The following is a 25,296-nucleotide window of genomic DNA, read 5'->3' on the forward strand; positions in this document are numbered from 1 at the left end:
GAACAATACATGTTAAGCAAAGGGAGTTGGGCTAATGATGAAATGGCTGGCAAAATGACAAAATCACATGACATACGATGAGAAGTAACATTTAACCCAAAGTATTTTATATATATATATATATATATATATATATATATATATATATATATATATATATATACACACACACACACACACACATATATATATATATACACATGTGTGTGTGTGTGTGTGTGTGTACATATATATCAGAAAAGTGTCTGGTCAACTAAAATTTGTGAAGGTTCAGTTCCATAAAATTCTTTGCTTATAAAGTGTCTGGATAGATGGATAGACAATTATTTAGCATATTGAGGAACAAAGTAGTTTCATTTTAGCAGTTATTATTTTGAATCAACAGAAAACCTTTTTTACATTGTATAACATGTATCCCTACAGTAATCGTAATGTGAACTCTGTTGTTGGATTTTGGTGCAATTGAAGTAGACTTTAAGCAAGGGCTTTACAACTAGAGGACCGGGATCTATTTTGTTAGTTTCTTATTCGGACAATGGTAAGCAAAGAATCTAATGTAACTGGACCTTCATAAATTCATGAATATCCCCTGCTGTAATATATTATAATCAAAACTTATTAAACCTTCCTCAGCTGTCATCATGATTTGGCTCAGTTTGATTAGATGAATCTTGACAGGGTCTAACGCCAAATTAGTTTTTTTTTTTTTTTTTTTCAAACTGAGTTAAAACTATAGTCTCATATACATTTTTTTCAGGCTGTTCTTCCGGGTCTGGCCTCCTTTCAGGCAGCGCAAACAAGAAAGATGGGCTCAGCTTGCTCTATCTCAAACCGAAGGATTCCAAATTGATTAATCACCTATTCTATGCTACGTTTTACCTAAAAAGGGATGCTTTTTTCTTTTTTAACCACTCAAGCCATTTGTTTTTTTTTTTTTGCTGAAGGTTTCTATTCTGGTTTCTTCAGCTAGGCACCATCAGTCTCTAGAGCCTCTAGAGATGAATTCCAGCCTATTAGAGCAGATCATTACTCTTTACGGTAGCAGAAATGCAACCCGCTACCACACATGGAGAGGGATCAAGTGGAGAGTTAGAGAGGTAGCGAGAAACCTGACAGGCTGTTAGTCACACACGGCTCAGCTATTAATCAACATCAGTGTGAGTTAAGGATGTAAAAAAGATCTTACATTTGTAAAATCTGAGACAGCACTGCAATGTCCAGCTTATGTTCATTATAAAAGAAGAGTGCTGTTTGGCACTTAATCTACCATGTTACAATAATGCCTGTGCTGTGACCTGTCCAGGAAACTCTCATTAGACTTTTATTTTTCCACCATGTACAGACTTTTAACAGGGTATGTTATGTTATGTTATCATTTTGATGTGATTTTATAGCAATATAGGTAAGTAGTTGAAAAACACAATTAAAAAGTAGTGACTATTAAATAATGGGATTGATTATGGTAAAAGCTCTGAATGCATTTTCCTGATTAGACACAGCACTTTTTGTTTTTTTTTAACTGAGTCAAAATGCATTCATGATAGTTTTTGATTGCTTTTGAGTGCTTACCTGCTCACTGAGGGTGGATTCTTCTGTTCTTTATTGCTTAATTAATTACTTACTGAAGTTTTTTTCTTATTTCTCCTTGGCAAAGGAGACATGATGCCATTTACAACAAGCCTGGTTCCCCTTGGTCCCTTAGCGTTACTAGGGATGAATAGAATGTGTTTTAAACAAGATATGAATATGCGATGCACAAACAAAAGTCAGGTTCATTAACATGAACGTATATTCATTCATCCTTAGTAACTGAGTGCTCAGGGTCATAGGTGGTTTAAATTAGTCTACAAATTTGTTTACACTTTGGGAAATAGAAGCAACTATATCATGGGTGTGTACAAAGAAAAAAAAACTAATTGGAATTAAAGAAACAGTCCTGTGCACATAATGAAATGGAGTGATGTAGCTGTGGTTGAGGAACTTTCACAGCCAGAATTCACACACCATGCTGACAGAGCTGGCATTCCAGTGTTTTTCAGTGTTTCCAAGGGCATAGTGGTAAGGTTCTGGTTTAGGCCACACCCAGATCTGAATATAGATACAGATGTTGGGAGCATTAAACAGATACAGATAGTGGCATTGTGTCACACCCCTACCAGCCACTGTGTCACTATTTATCATAATTCATTTTCATATCTTCCAAATAAACAAATGAATTTATTTATTCTTCCTCACAGTGGATCTGGAATCTATCCCGGGTACACCAGGCACAATGTATGGGCCACTGCAGGGCATCACATGTATTTTTACCTAGGGGGAATTTAGATTAAACAACCCACCTATCATTATAGTTTTTGAGCGATGGGAAAGAATTGCATGGACTGTGCTCAGAAACCTGGAGATGGGAACACTACTTGCCGTGCACCAAATAATCACCTTATAATTTTAACTATAATTCCTAGTTCCGTCACCTTCTTTATAAACTTTATAATATAACATAAAAGAAAATGGTGCGTAGGACGATGCCTGTGTAACAGTAATTGTATTTGCTGAATCATTCCTCCTCCTCAAAGAAAAAGTGAAAACAATTGTATGCCGGGACATCAACAAGGCCTTTACAGACTGTTTATGTACTATCAAATTATTAAGCAAACACCAGTTATACTGCTTCCCACATAATGAAAGAGAGAATAAAAGGCTGTCAGTGATGGTTCTGACATGCAGAGGCTGTTTCTCTCTTTTGCGTTCTTCTGCTTGAAGCGGGAAATGCTATTCTTATTCGACTCAGCGCTGACCTTTTCTGCTAAGTGAGCGTTCAGGCGGAGGCAGGGGAGCTGCACTATCTCTATTTTGCCTCCCCCGATTCCTTGTTCCTAAACAGTTTGAGTACACACTAGCTGGGAGCAAGACCATTAGTAACAGCTCAATGTGTTCACCCCACTGGCTTCTCCGTAGTGTTCCTGTTTCTGTTGGATGTAGTAACATTCAAGTCTGAAAATCTCATTGGTGACCAGGATCAGACTCAAACTCAGGCCAGGTCTGCTTCCAAGCCATCTTGAGGAACACTGTCTTTACTTTAAAATCTAAGCACTTCACAGGGATTGTGTATAAAAGGATAGATTTCTTTTTGAGACTTTTTATGGAAATGGCGCTGGTGCTGAATAATCGTATAGCCTCTGAAGAACCCTTCTCATTGTTCGAGGTATAATTCTTTGAGAATGTGGAAAGATTGATGTTGCATACAAAATGGCAGCCACTGTTATTTGGATGTTGTTTATGTACTGAAAATACAAAACTTTTCTGAGAAGACAACTGAGAGGACATCAGTAAAATACTGCATGTGAGCATGTTTTATCTTAGTCATTCAGTCATGTTCATGAACCATTTTATCCTGGTCAGGGTTGTGGGAGATCTGGAGCCTATCCTGGGAACACTGGATGTGAAGTTCCCACAAACCCTGGATGGGACGCCAGTTCATGTGCACATACATTCACTGCAACTTAATGTGGCAGTTACAGTTCCTGATTTTACCAGTCCAGCAGGTATAATGGTACAGAAAATAACTGAATTTGGTGTCCAAGAAACGGTTTTGCTGGAAGAGCCTGACAGTGACCAGGACAGAAGCCAGACAGCATCCAAAAATACATCTGAAGTGAGCTCCAGTGCATCTCTCACCTGCTGAAAGTGAACACTGGTTGATTCACAAGTGTGTCCAAGTGGGAATGGTGGGACCAATTCTCCCATACTGGTCTCACTGATTCCTACAACATGGTGGGATGTGGGGCACTTGATACCACAGACCCATGACAGACTGTCTTATCTCCACTCTCCCTCGTCACCTCCTTGGCACACTCACTTATTTATTAGAGGGAATAGATTTAGCAGTACAAGCAGCCTATACCACATGGTGCTACAGCTTACTGCTGATTGAAAACCACTCAAAGAAAAAGTCCTTCAAATTAAAAACGCACAAAACACTGAAATAATGGGCATCCCATGACTTAGTTTGGCCTTCTTATATATTATGTTTTTTTTTTCCTTGACAAGATTTATTATATCATTAGTTTATTATCTTATCTCACAGTGGATAATTTGGTTTTAAATTTGTGCACAGACAATATTAAAGACTAGGATCCACTTACCAAGACCTGTGTTTTTATGGACTGATACCTAAAAGCTTATTTAAAAGATATTGAGTTATTCATCCTTAAATACAATATAGCACTACTGACTATGTGTAAAGATATCTCTAGTGTGCATACAGTAGCATCCCAGTTTATATTAAAGCTTACTTTGGACTGGAAAACACTCTCAAGCTAATCAATTCCTAATTAACAATGCAGTCTGTTCAGTGTTCTCTGCACATTTACTATAAATACCTTAAATACCGTATGGGCGATGTGGTGTAGCAGAACTGGTGCATAACAAAGACAGCCTTGTCCTCAGTATAAAACGGATTAAAGGAAGCATTGCAGATGAATTCATTGACGTTCATATTTAATCTAATAAATCTTTGCAAGGCACCCAAATACTGTGACTGTCCATGCAGAAATGCTAAACTGAGCAGGATTTTAGAGGATGAGTAAATTAGGACACCCCAAAACCATTGGAATTGCCATCTATGATTCAGGATTTCGCATTCATAATGAGCCTGGGGCTCTGTGGTCGTCTGGTCTGAGTGTCTCAGAGCTGTGGTGGCATAACACAGATGTGCAAGCTTGCAGGATGTTGATGACCCATATATTCATCAGCTCCCTTCCTTCCGTCTTCATTTGCAGGGCTAACCTCAATTGATTCAGTGAGGTGCAGAGGCTGAAGAGAAAACATCCTGTCAGTGCTACCCAGAATGTAATGCACACTGGGACTGTGAGCATAAGGTTGGGATAATTAGGATGTCTTTAGATGTATGACTTGTCTTGACGTCTCAGAATCTGGTCAACCAACTGTTTGCAACATGTACATTATGTTCATGAGACAGGTACATGCACCCACAGCAACTTACAATTGAGTTACCAGCAGGTCAGGACTCACAACTCTTTGAACAATTTGTATGCTGTAGCATTAAGAATGCACCGTTACTGAAACTAAAGGGCCCAAAGATGTTCCAGCATGACAGAGCACCTGTGCAAAAAATAAGACATGTGGAGTGGAGGTTATTATAAGAGCAAAGAAGGACTAAATCTATAATGGGATGTTGAACAAGCATATATAGGTGTGATTGGTCAGGTGTCCACATACTTTTGGCAATATAGTGTATGTCTGTTACTTGCATTAATAGCAGGGGAGTTTACTGTGCTCCTTTAATGCTCTGTTTGCACTGCTTGGTGCCATTGTCCTAAGCAGTCTCAGGGCTGCTTGGTCCTCTGTGCAGCTATGTGTCTGTATCATGTAGCTTGGTGTTGTGCAGCTCTGTGTCTCTTTGAATCCGTAGCATGCTGTTCAAAGCGGTGTGGCAAAGCAGGATGTGTGGCCATTCCAGTGTAGGCCATCAGTGTGACTGTGATCTACTAGTCCATAGAAATTGTTGTTGTTGTTGTTGTTGTTGTTCTTCTTCTTCTTCTAATCCACATTTAGTCATTAAAATTTTTGTGTCATATATGATAAGCATTACATTTGGAAGACAATTATAATTAAAAGATTCACTCTAGTTCATCTGGTTGCATTGTCAAAACAGAGTTTCTGTGCACCTAAATTGATTTGCTCAACACTGCTGTGAACGTAAATTGCTGGACTCCTGTGAGGCCTGTACAGCTACAGTAACAACTGACTCAGCACTCCATGAGGATATCTAACTGCTGTGAACATGAAATCCCAGCCACCCAAACATGGAAGACACAGCATCATGACAGAATAACCAAACTAACTAACACAAAGACACCATATTTGCTCACGCCAGATTGATTTACTAAATACAAGTGTCCAGATGCTTACATTGATTAACCTTTATTCACTGAAATCTGTGATATATTTTTTACATTCTGTCCCAGCACTTGGGTTGAACACAATGCCTGTCTATAGCAAGCTCAAAACACACACGTTGTCAAGTGAGAAGGTTGGGCATAAAAATGAACTGCTACATCTGTGTTGCCCCAGGCAGAATTAACATCACGCCAATGAATGTGTACTGTAATTCATATTATATGGAACGTAAAGCAGGTCAGATGATGACAGTAGGCACGAATGGCTTGTAACGTATCAGGATTTTACTCAGTATGAACCTCTTTGTTAGCATGAATTATTCATGATATAGTAAATTTTGTCTCTTTGTGTTTTCTTTCCAATGTTCACCCAAAACCTAGACTTTAGCTTTGTTTAATAAAGTAGTTTACTAATTAATGGCTGGATAACATTTTCATAAAGAGAATAGTGACATCAGGTGTTAAAATTTGATTCATGTGAAGGATGGGGATTTAGAATTATTTAGTTTGCCATTTAGGAAGCATATTACTCTCTAGATCTAGAATATGGTCCACATTACTCTTCATTAGCACCATGAGGAACAAACCTGTCCCCATATAATAGCATTCAACTTACAGTAGATTTAGATAATGTGCATGCAGTTCGGGGCAGCTAGTGATTAATAGTGCGTACTTGTTCTCTGTTTCAATTCTCCCATTCAGCAGATGGAATTTTAGTGTCCTCAATAACTGAGTTTAACCCGCTGAAAAATGAACATATGAAAGAAAATATATACCTGAAACAGTTGAGAACCAGACTCGGTAACATGTAGGTACTGAGCTTTATTTGGTCTAATCCAAGAATCTCAGTTGGTACAGGCAGCAAGACAGACAAAACAATTGCAGGATAGATCATAGTAATGCAAATAGACAGAAAACTCCAGCAGAAGAAACTAAACAAACATGAGACATTTATTCTCTAGTACAGATAACAACAGCAGGACACACAGATGACAGAAATGGTACAGATTAAAGTAATACGCATGAACCATAGTGAGAGCAAAAGCTGAGGAAAACAGTAAGCCCAAGACTGAAATGCATTAAATACAATTATAAATATAAAAAGTCAACACATCTCTGTTAAAATGGCAGGTTTTTGTGATGTAAAAAGATAAATCATGCTAGAACTTTTTCCACTCTCAATGTGAAATTACAACTTATAAAAATTAAGTGAAAAACATTCAGAATCATTTTAGGGAAAAATAGGAAAAATAAAAAAAGTTCCAATAACCTTGTTGTGTAGGTGTGCACACCTTTTATAACTGGGGATGCGCTCATGTTCAAAAGTAATTATCATACACCTGTCATCCATAAAATTATTCTAATTAACCCCAAACAAAGATCCGCTGTTTCTGTAGGATTTTCTTGACATCTCCTTGGTTTCATCTGACTGCTCAAGCCATGGTCTGCAAAAAGCTTACAACTTATGTACGGTATCTCACTTGTCAGAAGGTATTGATCAGGAAAGGGGTATAAAAGAATTTCCAAAACGTTAGATATACCATGTAACACTGTGAAGGCCATCACCAGCAAGTGGAGAAAATGGTGAACCACAGTGACATCATCAAGAACAGGATGGCCCTCCAAAATTTACAAAAGAACAAGCCAAATATTAAAAGGGAGGCTGCCAATAGACCTACAGCAACATTAAAGGAGCTGCAGGAATATCTGACAAGTACTGATTACTCTCCATGTGACAACAATCTCTCGTATTCTTCACATGTCTGGGCTATGGGGTAGGGTGGTGAGTCGGAAGCCCATTCTCACAAAAAACATCGAAGCTCAATTAATTCACCCCAAACCATGTGGCAAAATGTGTTATGGTCTGATGAAACCAATTCCAAAAAGTATAATAATTCCAAAAGATATGTTTGTGCAAAAACAAAGAACACCATACCCATGGTGCAGCATGGTGGTGGCAGCATCATGCTTTAGGGAACCTTTTCTTCAGTCAGAACTGGGGCTTTTAACAAGGTATCATCATGAATATCTACAAATACCAGTCGATTTTAAAACCTTCAGGTGTCTGCTAGTAAGCTGAAGATGAAAAGGAATTTCACCTTTCCGCATGACAATGACCAAAAGCATACATCCAAATCAACAAATTAATGGCTTAACCAAAAGAAGATCAATGTTTCTGAATGGCCTAGCCATAGCCCAGACCTGAATCCATCCAAAAATCTGTGGGGTGACCTGAAGCGGGCTGTGCACAGGAGATGCCCTCACAATTTGATGGATCTAGAATGTTTACCGTATATATGTGAAGTGCTTAGTTATGTTGGCATTTATTTGGTAGTGCTGTATTTTCGTTATTCCTGTGAGAGTTTAGTGGTTGTGCTGATATTATAGGGGGACATTGTTAGTGCAGTTAGAGTGTTGTTTAATAGGAGAAAACAAAGGAGCAAGAGCTTAATTTCTCACTCAGCATTTTCTAGTGACTTTTTTTTTTCCAGCAAAGCCATGTTAATGAGAAATCTAACAGACAAGTAGTAGAGACAGCAAAGATACAGCAGAGACTTACAGCTAGTTAGCGATCTACAGGATAACGAATGTGATGCCGTTGCCAGGTTAGCGGTTTTTTATGCCGCACTGGCCTAGTTAAAAATAATCCACAGCTGCCAAGATCTTGTTTTATAGTAAATACTTGGACTTATATCAAATACCACAAATAAAAGGCGAAGTGTAAGTGCAGACAGTGTTATGGAATAGAAAAGCCTGTGCACCACGGTCACCTTGTTTCCAATATAAAGGCTGATCAAAAGAAGAAAAATGTCTCTCTTTTCCAATGCCCAATTTTTGGGCTAGGTCTTTTGTGTGGTTAGGCTGGAAATTTAGCTGAAACCTAGCTGGTTAATGATATTAGCTCTTCTGTGTGCCCCTCACACACTGTGACAATGGCAGTGGGAAACTCAATAGATAGTTGACTATAGCATGAGTCAAGTGTGATAGACTCTTGACTTAATTTTGTTTTAATTATTAATGCCATCCTGCCCTACCTGCTGCTGCTCAATAGTTAGAATAGTATGGAAACAGTAATACACTATAAGTTTCACAAGTCCTGAATTCAGACCTGCTGAGAAGATGTTCGTTCAGAAATCGAGAGCATGGAGATATGGAGATTGGGCTCCATAATATTCACAGTTTGCAGACTATTGGGTTTTGTCCCATACTCACATACTAAACAGTGAACAAAATACTGTACATCTTCTACATAACAAATTTGTCATGTATGTGGACAAGTATGTGGACACCTGATCATTGAACATCCTGTTCCAAAACCATGGGCATCAATATTGAGTTGTTCCCCCTTTGCTGTTATAATAAGCGCCACTCTTCTGACAAGGCTTTCCACTAGATTTTGGACCGTGGCTGTGGGGCTTTGTGCCCATTCAGCCACAAGAGGTTGGGCACTGATGTCCGGCAAGAAGGCCTGGGGCTAAGTTGGTATGCAGGTCACTTGAGTTCTAACACACCAACCTGGCATATCTATGTCATTATGGGCCTCACTTTGTACACAGGGAAAGGAAATCTTATTGCTACTGCATACAAGACATTCTAAACAGTTGTGTGTTTCCAACATTGTGGCAACGGTTTGGAGAAGACCCTGATATGGGCGACATGGTCACGGAATGTAAGGATCTAAGCATGATTCAGCTTATAATATAACCTTTAGTTTAATGATTCCTAATGGTTAATGATTTTTATTAAGTGCAAGCATACACTGCACGAATTTAAAAGGTGTTATGGTGACAGGAAAACGTGTGCCCTCACACACTTTTCACACGTTCTGAGAGGATGTTCACTCATAAACCAAGCACAGCTCTCATAACATCCACAGTTTGCTAATTCCTGGCTTTTGTCCCAAACCTCATACTACTACACTAAACAGTTTGCCAAAATAGGATGCCACATACAGTATGTTCAAATGGGTGTTACTATTTATAACAGTTTATTTTATATGGGACTATATATTTTTGTAGTTTATTGGCTTCTAGTCTGTTAAAATATACAGTATATCATACATCTTAGCCTGTGAACAATTTTCTGTAATATTTTTGGTTAGAGGTTTAGAGCTATAGTTCTCCTGCCATAATTTCACTTTTCTTGTCCAAGCAGCATGCTAAACCATTAACACAAATCCACTTCCTGATTCGTTGACATGAGTTAAGGTGCTGTGTTGGCCTGGTTTACCCCTCTGGACATTGTAAGCCACTTAGATCAGCACGTAATATATTTTACACACTTTCAGCAGTAATATCACAAGAAGTGTCATTGCAACCATCGGCAATTTTTTGACTATTCTGCCACAAAACCATTTGGGAGCTAAGAGGTTGGGCAGATATTGTACAGCGTACACCCTCTGTTAAACTCAATTGTCAATGTTGTTGATGTAGGAATGACAGTTTTGGTTATGTCAATCATTTTTTTTTTTTTTTAGCTTTTTGGATAAATTGCATATATAGCATGCAATCTCTTCTTTTAAAAAAAATATATCAAAACTTGACAGAAAAATTTTTCTGGTTTTGTCCATTTGTGACCACTGCATTAACTGAAACTTTAAAGAAGGCCTAAGCTCCGCCCACTCGGCACGATCACGCCATGTCATATTGGTAAACCACACTTGGTAGTTTAAAAACCTTTTTTCTCAAAATCAGTTTTTTTTTTTCAATATTCAGAACCAAAAATCTCTTTTTCTACATGACCAGCATTCATCATCATGGTCATTCCTATATATACAAAAAATATATTCCAGAGGAATTTGTTAAAATGTTGATTATTGTTGGAATTACGTTACATTGGAATATTAAGGATTAAAACTAAATTATGTTGTGGTACGGTTGACACGCTATGATCCAGAATGCTTCTCCAATTATATCTGGTGCTTTGATTACAGAAAGAATATTCGTAACATCGAGGAAGTGAAGTGGCTTTGAAATGATTTTGTAAATTAAAGACATTTTGCTAAGGTGTGACTCAGAAGCAGCATTATCACTCTAGTTATGGGTTATTTTAGCAGGAAATCCTGCTGTTTTAAAATCATGGTAGAACTGATATTTCCTATGCCAAACTTTGTCAAAGGTCAGTGAAGATGGTTGGCGGAAATGTCAGAGAAAAGTCTTTCACAGCATTGTATTTTAATCTCAATAAGCATAATAGATGCAATATTTGTATATTAGGATGGTAATTGTGTTGTGTGATGTGTGTGTTGAATGTATCATGTTGTGACCAGACACCAAGAAAAATTCCTAATACATGTGAATGTGTAAGGTGAATAAAATGATTCTGATTCTCATGTGTGTTTCATAATGGCATGAAATGTTGGCTAATATGATTTATACCACAGAGCCATTGAGTTCTGAAATGTGATTGGTCAGAAGATGTTGAATAATTTTGTAGAACAGGTATTAGTGCTGTCTACAAGGAAAACTACAAGATTATATTGATAAATAAACATATTAGGTTAGACATTATAACAAAGCATTTGGATTTTACTCAGTCCATATCCACTTATGCTATCCAGAGTTTCCAACATCTACACTGTAGCCCTAGCATTTATTATTCCATACCCCTTCTTACAGCAATATGGGATCAACCTGAAAACTATGCTTTTCTGTTTGTTCAGATAAAGCAGAAGTCCGACCGAAATGTGAATAAACCTTGCCTGACAGGAAAGAACAGAAAGACTTTTGCATAATTTGGCTTCACACTTTATCTAAGTGAACTTTGTCCTGAATTCACAAGCCTCGGTCTTGTGAGCCAAAAGAACCCAGCTGAGTGGGACTGTGTCTCTTTGATCAGTAAAAAATGGAGGAGTTGGTTATTTTTATTGGTACTTGCTGTACATCTGAATAATAATAATAATAATAATAATGATAATAATAATAACAGTAATAATAATAATAATAATAATAATAATAAAAATTATCATCCACCGACATGTCCTAGGATTTTTGTGGTAATATTTGATTGTTTTTTTTCTCTCTCTCTCTCTCTGTCTACTAGGATTTTCTTGGTAGCATTGTAGGCACCCCTGATGTTATCATCCTTCCAATTTCATCTATCATTAGCAAAGCTGTTTCCTTCTTGCTTCTTACAGACGTCTCGTTCCTAACCACTGTAGTGATGTTAAACAAAAAATCCCTTCAGTTTCAGCTCCCAGCATAACTAAGGCCAGGTGCTTGCTGCTGAACTGGGTTTGTAACCTCAAGCGGTCTTATTATCTCAGCTAAACCAGTTGTGGAGCTCTTCTTAAAGGATGTTATTATAGTTTTACAGAACAGGTTCCACTTTCGAGTAATTGCAGATGATTATAGTTCTAATTCTTTTTTTTCCTCGGTTCACTTTTTTGCATGTTTTTTCAAGCCTTTGTCCTTCACTTACCTCTAATTGCATTAAGGAAAAAGCGATATCTTTTTCCTTCAGTTAAAGAATACTTGGTCTTGGAGTGTACTGTAGGCTATAGACTCATGCTGATCTATTAGCTGTCGTTATTGGATTTCTACTTTTAACCCATCAGCACAATGTACTGTATATATGCTGATACTACACTCCTGGGCAAAAAAAATAAATTAAATTAAATTAAATTTAAAAAAAAAAAGAAAAATGAGCCAAGCCCAAAATGGAAATATTAAGCTATTAATCTTAGTCTTAAAAACAAATCACTGGTCAGAAAATTAGCACTAATTAAACAAATGCACTCCTGAGAGCTCCTGTGCCACCAATTGCTCGTTTACTTTTCCTGTTTGTTTGGAGAAAATCTAGAAACAGGGCAATTCACTTATATAGTCTTCTTGTATGCAAAGGTAAAATCATGATAATGATTAAAATATCTGATGTAAAATCCAAGCTAACACATGTCTAGGTGTACAAAATTTTCCAAAAATATTTTCTGGCATTTTTTTTTTTTTTTTTTTTTTTTTTTTTTTTTAAAGATTAGTCATTATTTGATTATCTGCCACATCTGATGCAGCCCATCAAGGACCACAAGGCTTAAACATTTAAAGAAATCAAAGGGAAAAGCTCTCCCATACTAACTTACTTTATCTAGTTGTTTAATTCTTGCTAATTTCCTGACCAATGATTTGTTGTTAAGACCATTAAAAGCCTAATATTTTGCCATTTTGGGCTTGGTCCATTTTTTTTTTTTTTTTGCCCAGGAGTGTAGATCAGTCAGTATCAAAGACTGACTTACTTACACTTTGTCTCAAAAGGACTGAAAAGGTGTAGTCAGTATTTCTAAAGTTTTAATGAATGAATAGTGCCAGAGAGAGGGATAGCAAAAAAAAAAAAAAAAAAAAAATAGACAAGAACAAATAAACTAAAAGACAGAAGGCTGTAATTCCATGATGTGCAAGACATTTACATTTACAGTGATACATATGCAGCACTATTTTCTTCCACTCCATAATCGGCATACTAGGTGTTAATGCTATGATTTAACCTCAGGTTATCTTTGTTTTTTACAGGGCATCTTCCCAGCTAGCTATGTGTATCTGCGGAAGACTGTTGTCACCAACCGAGGGTAAGTGCCTTTCTGCTGAAGTTGCTTAGTAAATGGGAAATTAACTCTAGTAGCGTGAAAGAGAACATACACCTACAGTAACAGTAATTGTTGGACTATTCCTTATATCTTCTCCTCTCTTTGCACATTTTCGGAACTCTTCACAATGTTGGAAAGACTTTGTGCAAAATGAATGGCTTATCATGCTAGAATAAATATAGAATTATATAACATAGTGCATAAAGTAAAAAAATAAATAAAAAACCCACCAAACAAAAATAGCCAGCCCACAGCAGTCATGGAGAAACTGATACTGATGAAAGATACAGAACACAGATTGTGCAAGAAAGAAGATATATCTATAGTGTCTAACTCAAATCTCAACTGTACCAGCTCCAAAACCAGCTCCACACACTCTGCTGTGCTGAAAATGATCCACCACACAAATACTTTCTGCTCAGTAAGATTTTAAAGCAGTTTAAATGCAAAAATATCTAGCTAAAAACCAGAGAAACCAGGAATCCTGCATTATTCTGATAAGACAATTTGATTAGCGTTCAAGTAGTTTAAGATATTCTAGCAGTTTCCTTCAACAGATAATCATTTCACTGCTACTACAGTTTTATATTGTATTTAATATTATATTATCTTCTCTTTGATATTCCAAAACCATCACATTAGGCATTATACCAGAAATAAATAATACTCTACCTCTATGTGCACTAAGGTCATAAAGTACACCTATCACCCAATACACTGGCAATATGGAATGAAATATGTAAAATGCACCCCAATTCTAATAATGTAGTCAATTTTCATGGAATAGCTTCCTTACCTACTTTATAATCTGTTCCCTTCGCTATAATACACAACACTGGCTACAACTACACTTCCTTTCAATCATTTTCATTCACTGAATAGCTGCAGAGGCATTCTCGCAATGTTGATGAATCACTTCAATATTTTTTGTGTTACTGCAGCTATGAAATACGTATTATTAAATTAGCAAATATTTAAGCATTTTAGGCACAAAAACAACCAAATACTTGTGATTTTTTTCTGCCTGCTCAGATTTTTTTAATCTCAGGGTGAATAGTGTGTCATTTTAATTAATAATTCAAGTAAGAAATGAGCTAAATCATAGGTTCCAGTTTTGTCCGTTTTATCAGTTGTTGAAATATTGATTAATACTCATGATGGAAATGTGAACCACATACTTATAGTGCAAAGTCTTTCAAAGTAGTGAATTAGAATTTGAAGCAAGTATTTAGTCTGAGGATGTGCATTTGAGTCTGGATTTGTGTATTATGGTTTGTGTGTATATGAGCTTGTGTACCGAGTCTGAGTATTGCATCTGAGGTGGACATTTTGTATTGAGTGTAAGGTGTAGTGTGCCTGAGGTTGTGTACTGAGTCTGATTATTGGATCTGAGGTAGAAATTGTGTATTGAATCTGAGGAGTACTGAGTCTGAGGTTGTCTAATGAGTCTGAGTATTGGCTCTGACGAGTACTGAGTCTGAGGTTGTCTAATGAGTCTGAGTATTGGCTCTGACGAGTACTGAGTCTGAGGTTGTCTAATGAGTCTGAGTATTGGATCTGAGGTAGAAATTGTGTATTGAGTGTAAGGTGTAGTGTGTCTGAGGTTGTGTACTGAGTCTGAGTACTGGATCTGAGGTAGAAATTGTGTATTGAATCTGAGGAGTACTGAGTCTGAGGTTGTCTAATGAGTCTGAGTATTGGCTCTGACGAGTACCAAGTCTGAGGTTGTGTATTGAGTTTGAGTATGTGATCTGAGGTGGAAATTATGGATTGATTCTAAGGTGTACTGACTGAGGTTCTGTATTGAATCTGAGTACTGGATCTGAGGAGGAAATTTTATATCGAGTACAAGGTGTAATGATTCTGAGGTTGTAGACTGAGTATTGGATGTGAGATTAAAATTATGTATTGGATCTGGGATGTGCTGAGTATTATTGAGTCTGAGGTTGTGTATTGAGTTTGAGTATGTGATCTGAGGTAGAAATTATGCATTGAGTCTGAGTGGAACTGAGTCTGAGGAGTACTGAGTCTACCTAATGGTAGTAATGAGTACTGAGGTTACCTAATGGGTCGTAGTATTGGATCTGAGGTGGAAATTTTGTCCTGAGTCTGAGTAGTACTGAGTCAGAGGTTATCTAATGAGTTTGAGTATTGGATCTGAGGTGGTAATTTTGGCCTGAGTCTGAGAATTACTGAATCTGAAGTTATCTAATGATTCTGAGTATTGTATCTGAGCTGGAAATTATATATTGATTATATACTGAGATGTACTCTGAGGTTGTATATTGAGTCTGACTATTGTATCTGAGGTGGTCATTTTGTATTTAGTCTGAGGTGTACTAAGTATGAGTGTGAGATGAGTAATAAGTCTAAGTGTAGTTTTATTGAGTCTGAGTCTGAGTTTTGCATTTAACCTGACATGTTTATTGACCCCCAGAGTCAAAGTCTGGGGTAAGTAGGGAGTCTGAACTTGTGTATTGAGTGTAATTTGTATATTATTGAGCCTGATGTGTGAGGCATCTGTTAAGTCTGATTCCGAGTTGGTGATTGTGTACCATATTCAGCATAAGAAAGCCATATATTGTGTCCTAAGATTTGATTTTAAGCAATTCTCAATAGGACCTTTTAAATTCTTTTATGTTTTTTTTTTTTGCCTGCTCAGCTAACTATTTGGCATGACTACTAAAAATCCACTTTGTAAAAAGCCTGGTGTAAAATTATCTTCTGTATTTCTAATAAACTCTTTGTACATAGTCATGTTCTGATAATTAGTTCCAGGATATACTGCAAAATTCAATATTTTGAGGATACTGTATATTAATCTGTTGTAGTGTAACCGCAGGATCATCAAATGGTGAATTTTCTTTGGCCCAACAAAACTTCCAACAGAGTTTTAATTCATTTATTCATCTTCAGTAAGCACTTTATCCTAATCAGGGTTGCAGGGGATCTAGAGTCTATCCCTGGATGAGATGTCAGTCCATCACATGCATCATACACACACATTTACACATAGAGGCAATTTAGCATAGCCAACCTACATATTTTTGGGAGGTTGAAAGTCCACATGGACTCGGGGAGATCATGTAAAATTCAGCACAGACAGTAACTCAAGCTCAGAATTAAACCGGGACTGTGGAGTTGTGAGGTAGCAATGCTACTCACTGCACCACATTTTGTCTATTTACATTACAATTATGCAGAATCTCTAAAAAATATAGTAAAGTGTTTAATACTGTCCTAAGACTTACTGAAGTGTATAACTACATATAGGTGATACTGTCTTGCTCTGTGTGTGTGTGTGTGTGTGTGCGTGCGACATCATTATTGTAGGACAGCGAAAACAAACACATGAGAATGGAGAGATTGAAAAAGATGAGTGCTGTTAGTCCAGTGTCAGAAAAACAATAAGGAGTGAAAATGTAAGTGAGGAGGCATGGGAACTGGAAAATGAAGTCACATCTTCACTGGCACTTCAGTTCACGAGGTCCATCTCAGTCCATTGTTTTGTGTAAAACATGTCGAGCAGCATTGGCTTTTTCAAAATAAATTGCACTTTTAAAAATGGTTTTCAATTCAATTCAATTCAATTCAATTTTATTTGTATAGCGCTTTTAACCATGGACATTGTCACAAAGCAGCTTTACAGAAATAAATGGATTCACAAAAATATATTGTAAATATTTGAATTTATCACTGTGAATTTATCCCTAATGAGCAAGCCAGTGGCGACGGTGGCAAGGAAAAACTCCCCGAGATGATATGAGGAAGAAACCTTGAGAGGAACCAGGCTCAAAAGGGAACCCATCCTCATCTGGGTGCAACGGATAGTGCGATTATAAATAAATCCCTTCTATTATTGTGTACTATATGGACAAATAGTGCAATTGTGCATCCAATAAATTTTAATTGGGTTTACTTTTTAATCTTGCGTGAGTAAATATGTCAAGACAGAGATGTGTTTTCACATTTGGCTCTCTCTTTCTGCCACATTTTTTATGTGGCTAAATATCAAATGGCATGCACTACACGTCTGGATGTTGGGCCTACAAAGTATTTATGACAAGAATTACCCCAGGTCATACCTAATTGATGACCCATGGTGTAATTATATTGATTTAATGATGCAGATTGCAGGAAATGTAACAGATGTCTATGGGTTTTAATGCATTAGCAATACTTAACGCACTTGGTATATGCAATCTCATGTGAACTGTTTGCCAAATTGAAGTGCGTGTAGATTTAGAGAGGGAAGAAAAAACTCCATCCAGGCTGTAACTCCCATCAGGAGTAAAACGAAGCCTCGATGTCAGGAACTGTCAGAAACAATTGCACTTTTGTCTGAAATGTCTTGCTTCTCAATACATTTTGGGCTGATTATGCATTTGCCTACAAATTGTTAACCGCATGCCTGAATATATCATATAGCAGCAATACACATTTGTGTGTATATTATTGCTTTATTTAATACATCTACTTTAGGCCACGTTAATTAGATCAATGCCGCACAATAATTTTACATTTCTTCCGAGTCACACACGCTCACAGAAATGATGTTCAGATAAAGCGGGCTCGATAAGACCATGCATTTGCATAGTACAATTCAAAAAAAAGGATAATGGAAGGACATGACAGGGCTGATGGAGAGAAAATAGGAGGAAGAGATAAATGGCAAGACAGAACAAAAGAGACAGCAGGGTGGAAAAAGGAGCAGGATTAAAAAGAAGCTGGGGAAGGACATTTTGCCACATTCCCTACGGTTAACGACTGCTTGGACAAATCCGGAAAAAGAGAACTTACAAGAATGAATACAAGGCATCACTCGATGATGTTTCTAGAGCTCTGTCTGAAAGCGTACTCTTACTTACTTATATAGACCACTCTAAATAGGGTTGTTGCTTATAAGACACTGGCCCGAATTTGACAATAATTACTTAGTTTAGATAGTTCCTGCATAAACAATTGCATTTGACACCCAAATAGTTCTCTATATGGTAAATAAGACGTTTCACGACTCTATTAAGGTTCTGTGAACTCTATGTTCCTGGGTTAAGCTGCTGAGAGAATGATCTCAAAGTTAGCATTTAACCAAAATTGTTATCATCAAGTAAAATGTAAGCGTGTACTCAGTGCTAACCTTGCTGTCGTTGTGTTTGTGTGCAGGCAGTATGAGACAGTGGTGCCTCTCGAAGATCCCATCGTGACCGAAGTCACCTCCACTCTACAGGAATGGGCTGTACTCTGGAAGCAGCTCTATGTGGTAAGTCTCGACATTGCATACTTCTGCTAAGATGGATTGCAGTGGATGTGGTCATTCTGCAACTGGATTAGCAAGTTGCTATTCTGTTGTGGGACTGAATTAAGCAGATATGTAAACACATGTTAGTAGTGAATACAACCTTAGCAGGCGTTATGAATAAATGAATACAGAATGGTCTCTGAAGTCTGTTGGTCTATTGCAGTGCACACTGTAGTAGCATGGTGCTAATTTGGTTGTTTGACTTTGTTAGAAGCTACTTATGCTCAGAGGGCATGTTTGGTGTTTTGTTTATTTTTTTTTTATTGCATACACAATTCAGAGTTTGTGGGTCCCTGGAAGACTAGTGGCTAGGCCTCAGTGCTCTCGCTGCTGCAACCCGGGTTCGGTTCCTGGCCAGGGAACCAACCCCAGCCACTGGGTCTGCACACGACAGGACACTCACAGTGCCGGTCCCAAGCCCAGATAAAATTGTGTCAGGAAGGTCATCTGGTGTAAAAAAACTGTGCCAAATCAAATATGTGGACCAATGATCTGCTGTGGCGATCCCTTACGGGAACAGCCGAAAGAACAAGAGTCAGAGTTTGACTCTTATTGGTAAAGGCTGGTTTATGTTTCCTTCCAAACAAGCCTCTAGAACCTTTCTGAAGTTTGGAAAAAAAAACTTTGGAAGTGGCTGGAATGAGATGGGAGGGGGATTGGTGGGCACTTGTCCAAACTGGAGTGCTTGAATTCTCATCTACAGTGTATGATTGCTGCCTCTGTGAATAAAAAGATGCTACATTCAATTTACGTTTATAGTGGTGTGGCAGGGGAGGGTAAGGGATGGCACCACGTAATTGTGTATAGAACAATGTGATTTGCTCCTTGGTATAAAATAAATGACCATATAATGACATTGTATTTGTTTCATAGTTGCTTTCTCGTTTCTAAAAATGCCAAAATGTAAACAGTGATTATTTAAATCACTATGATTGGGGTCGTTTTTGGGGTGACAGGGCTTATTATAGGAGTGGTAGCTGCTATGCCATGCCCTTGAAGGAACTTGTGAAGGCTATAGGACTTGTCTGTGTTGAAGGGTGTGGCCATTTACTTTGAACTACTACTACTACTACTACTACTTCCTCTTTATTACTGTATAGCCCCTGTCCATTCAGGCTGAAAATAACTAAGAACCTCCTATTGTTCTGAAACACCATAAACATTTCAGAAGCTCTTCTTCCAAAGCATGAATCTCAACAACATCCCATTAAACAGAGCAATGCTAAAGCATTTTAAACATACAGATAATTTATTGGAGGTTAGAACCTTGTTATATTACTTGGCTTCCATGTCAACCTTCCACTGAAGCTAAGTGTGCTAAAATTATTGGTATAATTATGGAAGAAAAGCAATGTGCCCTGCAGACAATAGAAAAAGGTTGAGCTGTGAGAGTGTGTAGGCCTCCTCCAGATTACTGTGCATTAGTGGAAGTGATGACAATGACAATGGCCTTGAGTCTCTTTCTTGATCTCGAGTTTTTCACTGAATTCCTTTATTCTCTTTTCTGTCCATGTATGATGAAACCAGCTTTGATTTATAGCAGCTGTAGGACTATGCTGTTTCAATACTCTTAAACAAAATATTTTCACAGAACCTTGGAAGTAAGTCACTTAGCACTTGCTGTAAGAGAAGAGAACATGGAAGAGATACACTTGTTACATCTTGTTTTCAGCTTTATTCACAGTTGGTGCAGGTACACACAGTACTGATTACTCACACACACACACACACACACACACACACACACACACACATACTTACTACTTTTTATTACTAGTGAACTATTATTTAGAAACATCTTTTTTCTGCTCTGTGAGTATCTCCCTTGCTCTCTCTCCCCCTAGTCCTAGTAAAAAAAGGTGTGACCTCTGTGCCTTGCCAGTCGCAGTGGAAGAGGTGTGACCTCTGTGCCTTGTCAGTCCCAGTGAAAGAGGTGTGGCTTCTCTGCATGTCAGTCCCAGTGAAAGAGGTGTGGCTTCTCTGCTTGTCAGTCCCAGTGAAAGAGGTGTGGCTTCTCTGCTTGTCAGTCCCAGTGAAAGAGGTGTGGCTTCTTTGCTTGTTAGTCGCAGTGAAAGAGGTGTGGCTTCTCTGCTTGTCAGTCCCAGTGAAAGAGGTGTGGCTTCTTTGCTTGTTAGTCGCAGTGAAAGAGGTGTGGCTTCTCTGCTTGTTAGTCGCAGTGGAAGAGGTGTGGCCTCTGTGCTTGTCAGTCCCAGTGAAAGAGGTGTGGCCTCTGTGCTTGTTAGTCCCAGTGAAAGAGGTGTGGCTTCTCTGCATGTCAGTCGCAGTGAAAGAGGTGTTGCTTCTCTGCTTGTTAGTCGCAGTGGAAGAGGTGTGGCCTCTGTGCCTGTCAGTCCCAATAAAGGATACATGGCCTTTACCTGTCAGTCTCAAAAAAGGAGGCGTGGTCTCTGTGCCTGTCAGTGGCATTATACAAAAACATATATTTTGTTTTTTGTATTTTTTCATTAATACCAAGTAATTGCACAACACTGAATTATGGTATTTAATTGTACTGCACTATAATCACATTGAAACATCTCTAAAACAATACAAGATTAAATCACTCATGATATATCATTCATATCTCATATTGCTTATCTTCTAACAAAATGTGCTGGAGAGATGCACACTCCTATTTAGGTACCTTGTAATAAGTTCTGGTTCATGTGATTCAGTAATTTGTGCAACATCTTCACACCAGGTTGTCATTTTCTGCTTATTTGTTATCAATGTCACCCTTTTAAATGCTTCATCAACCCAATGTGTATCGACACAGTTGAGAAAAATCCATGTCTCATCAACGACTGCTGAGATCAAACACAGCAGAGACAATGACTCAGTTTTGGGACTGCTGTGGTTCATTATTTACCACCATGTTCTCTGAATCTACAGAATATCTGAGGGCTTATAATAAGCTTCCTCACGACAGACAAGTGTGTACTGCACCGAAAAGGAAATAAGATCTAAATTGGAGGCTGGGTGAAATAAGGATAGCTAATTCAAGATGAATTGGGTTGTATAATGTTTAACGGAACGTTTGAGGGCTTCAACTTCAGCCATAGCTGTGCGAAAGGCACGTGGAGAAGAAGAAGGCCATTAATACTGTTATGAGACCGTGTACAATTACAGCACCTTTTGAAGATTTTTCTTTGGCAGCATGCCCAAAGACTTCCCTGTCTAACCTTGCCAACAACTGTACCATTTACAGTGTATCCAGTTCATTAACAAACAGCTATTTATAAATGTGCCATTTCATACAATGTTGGCACTTGCACTTTTAAAATGAATTTAATTGAGCATGCCTGTGTAAGTGCAGTGACAGTACAGATTTATATAGCATAAGATTCAAATAGAGCCCATACCCCTTGGTCATGGGTTTCAAGTACTGTAGAGTATTTTATGGATGCTACTTAAGGAATAATATATGATGGGCCATGCTATTATAGGAAAATAATCCACAAAAGGGTGACGTGAATATGGTCCAATGCAAAATGGATTATTTTACTATAACAGCACATCCTGAAATATTTTATTTCTCTTATACCACAGCAACTTACCTAAGATTACAATTATTAGTTTATTAAAAAACAGATGCAAAACTGATTTTTTCAGTTCCAATTTATTCAATTTATTACATATTAAGCACATAATGCCTTTGTACACTGTTTTTTTTTAATAACAACATTTTATAAAATCTGTTTGTTATTAGATTTAGATTATGTTATGCTTTTACCATTAAACTGCCTGTGAGCTGTTACTATAGAAATGTATTTTCACAGTGCATTAATATAAACCTTTCATTTGACTTGTATCCAGGACTACTGTCAGAACCACGCTGTTATAGAAAATGAATCCAACACCTCCTCATTCTAGAATCGGCTTTGAGGATTTAACAGCGCTGTGGTATAATTTGACGTTATGGCACAGTTAACTGTATGATTGAATCCAGCAAAACTCAGCATGACTTCAACAAAAGAATGAACTGGCTGCTTTCCTTCTTATTCTGTTAAATGAAATCTTTTGACTTTTAATGGTGTGAGAAATTGGAGTAATTATTTTGAGTAAAGTAATGATAGGCCATTTATCATAGTTTTATCATAGTTTTTAAAAACTATGAGAAAACATAGAGTAAACTCGTAACATAAAAACGATGAGATCCTAACAGACAGCACTATTAATAACTGCCCTGCTTGTGCTATTGATAAGCAGTGGGATTGTCTTATCTCCTGTAATAATAGCTCCTTCCAGCATTTACTTCTGTCAGCTGATACCAGATTGTTGCCCATCTGTACCGATGTTTCCTGTTTGGAGCAGCTGTGTCTGCTGGCTGTGGGGTTGAGGATGACTGACAGGTTTCCCCATCTGTGTGTGAGTGTGTGTGTGTGTGTTTATATGTAGGACAGGGGTCATGAAATGGGCATAGATGCTGTTCAGCATTTAGCCACATATAGGAGACTGCCATGAGACAGAACAGAGTCAGTCTCGATATATTCACACATGTAGTACTTTCTCCATCTAAAATCAATTCTGCTCCGTTGTCAGTGCTTTGGGCTAAGCAGAAGAGGCTGGTTATTTGTCAACTTGGGGTGCTTTCACTTATATCCATTATATGTCCATTTAAGTCCATTTACCATAGAGAACCAAATGCATACTGAACCAAATATGCTGTATATTTTGGGTTTTAGGCAGCGATTGACTGATTGATTGATTTACTGGTTGGTTGATTGGTTGATTGATTGACAAATTGATCGACTGATTTACTGGTTGGTTGATTGATAAATTGGTTGATTGATTGATTGAATTGTTGGTTGGTTGATTGTTTGGTTCATCCGATATTGTTTTCTTTAAACAATAAAGGGTATTAGGGGGAAAGAGACAGTTTGTTTAGCATCAGCTCTGTGTTCTCTATGCTTGGATAACTTCTGTGATTTTTTTTTTTGTAGTTGATTATTTTCCTATAACAGGACATCCTGAAGTGTTTAGAGAAGAGAAGCCTTTTTTTGTGACATATACATTACAGCACAGTGAGGTTATTTTCTTTGCATATCCCAACTTGTTAGGAAATTGGGGTCAGAGTGCAGGGTCATCCATGATACAGCACCACTGGACCAGAAAGAGTTAAGTGCCTTGCTCAAGGTCCCAGCAGTGGCAGCTTGCCAGTGCTGGGGCTTGAACTCCCAACCTTCTGATCAGTAACCCAAAGAAACATTGAACCAACACTGTTCAAGGGTATCAACCCTGTGGAGATGCTGGGGATTGAACCCTGGGCCTCATACATGCAAAGCATGAGCTACAACCCTTTATTCCTTACATAAAATATTTTATAATAACAGCTCATCCTGAAGTATTTTATTTCTCTTATACTAAAGCGATTTGCCAATGATTAAAAAATTATTAATTTTATTTTAAATTTATTATTGAATGAGACATTGTGCTTTTTTAACCATTTATAGCTACATTTAATGTCATGGAATGTCTATGAGACAAGTTAGCTCTTATTATCACTTCACTGATCACTGATTCACAATATCAGTGATTTTTCATGTTAAATTAGCCATTAATCTGCCATACAAGTCCAGTGAATTAGCTGTTACTGTAGAAACAATTAAACAATATCGCACTCGCAATCTGCCTGATATTCAGTATAACTGCATGATTGGAATTGTGATATTGCTTTTATACAACAGTTCTATAAACAAAAAATTAATATCAAGTAAGTGACAGTTAGGACACAAATAGATGCTGAAGAATCCACACTCACTTTATAGCACTTCAGCTAGTTCGCTAGCTAGCTCACATTGATTTGTATAATCCCATTAAAGGTGCTTCTGGTGAAATAGGCTTCCTTTCTTCCTTTTTATCTTCAGCTGGTGAGCTTTCATAATTCATAAAAGTCAGAAGTTTTATTCCTTAAAAGTATAGTTTGCCATGTCTGCTGATAATGTTGCTAACATTACCTCTAATTTCGTTACTGTAACAACTGTTTCGAACTAGGAAGTGGAATTTTATGTGGCGAACACAGACAAGTGGAGTGATACACACAATGACACATCCCAGTGCGGTTATAGTAAATATAGACACTCTTGGAACACCTTTCAACCAATCAAATTAGTGGACCGGAACTAACTGTTGTATATTATATTATATTATATTATATTATATTATATTATACTGTATTATATTATAGGATTTAAACAGTACCCATGTAGTCCATATATGCAGCTATATTGTATTCCTGCGGTGATGAGATTGATTTACATTGTTGAATTTTTAATGTGTTTTATTCCTTACATATCTCCTATGCATTGTCCAGCATGAGAAAACTAATATCTCTTAGCTCGGAGTGAGAAATAGAGATGGAAAGTTAGGTAGTAACGGTCACCAGAGTGCACTAAAGTGCATAAATAAGTTTGCCATCTTTCCCTAAAGCCCAATTAGAACTTATTTTCAATGGTAGCAACACTAGAACTTGTAATAACAACGTAATGAGCTGAAAAGGA

The 25,296-nt window shown here is 37.5% G+C and overlaps 1 protein-coding gene across 7 annotated transcripts in view; it reads left to right on the plus strand.

Annotated features, from left to right (window-relative positions):
* dock3 (dedicator of cytokinesis 3) overlaps nucleotides 1-25,296 on the plus strand; it is a 234,638-nt gene that overhangs the window by 70,556 nt on the left and 138,786 nt on the right. For all 7 annotated transcript variants that reach the window (XM_034314016.2, XM_034314015.2, XM_034314022.2 and 4 more), the window contains exons 4-5: nucleotides 13,424-13,479; nucleotides 18,661-18,757. In XM_034314016.2, coding sequence (XP_034169907.1) covers nucleotides 13,424-13,479; nucleotides 18,661-18,757 — 153 coding nt within the window. The remainder of the gene's footprint in view (nucleotides 1-13,423; nucleotides 13,480-18,660; nucleotides 18,758-25,296) is intronic.

This window comes from Pangasianodon hypophthalmus, chromosome 20 (genome assembly GCF_027358585.1).
Source record: "Pangasianodon hypophthalmus isolate fPanHyp1 chromosome 20, fPanHyp1.pri, whole genome shotgun sequence".
Lineage (NCBI taxonomy): Eukaryota > Metazoa > Chordata > Actinopteri > Siluriformes > Pangasiidae > Pangasianodon > Pangasianodon hypophthalmus.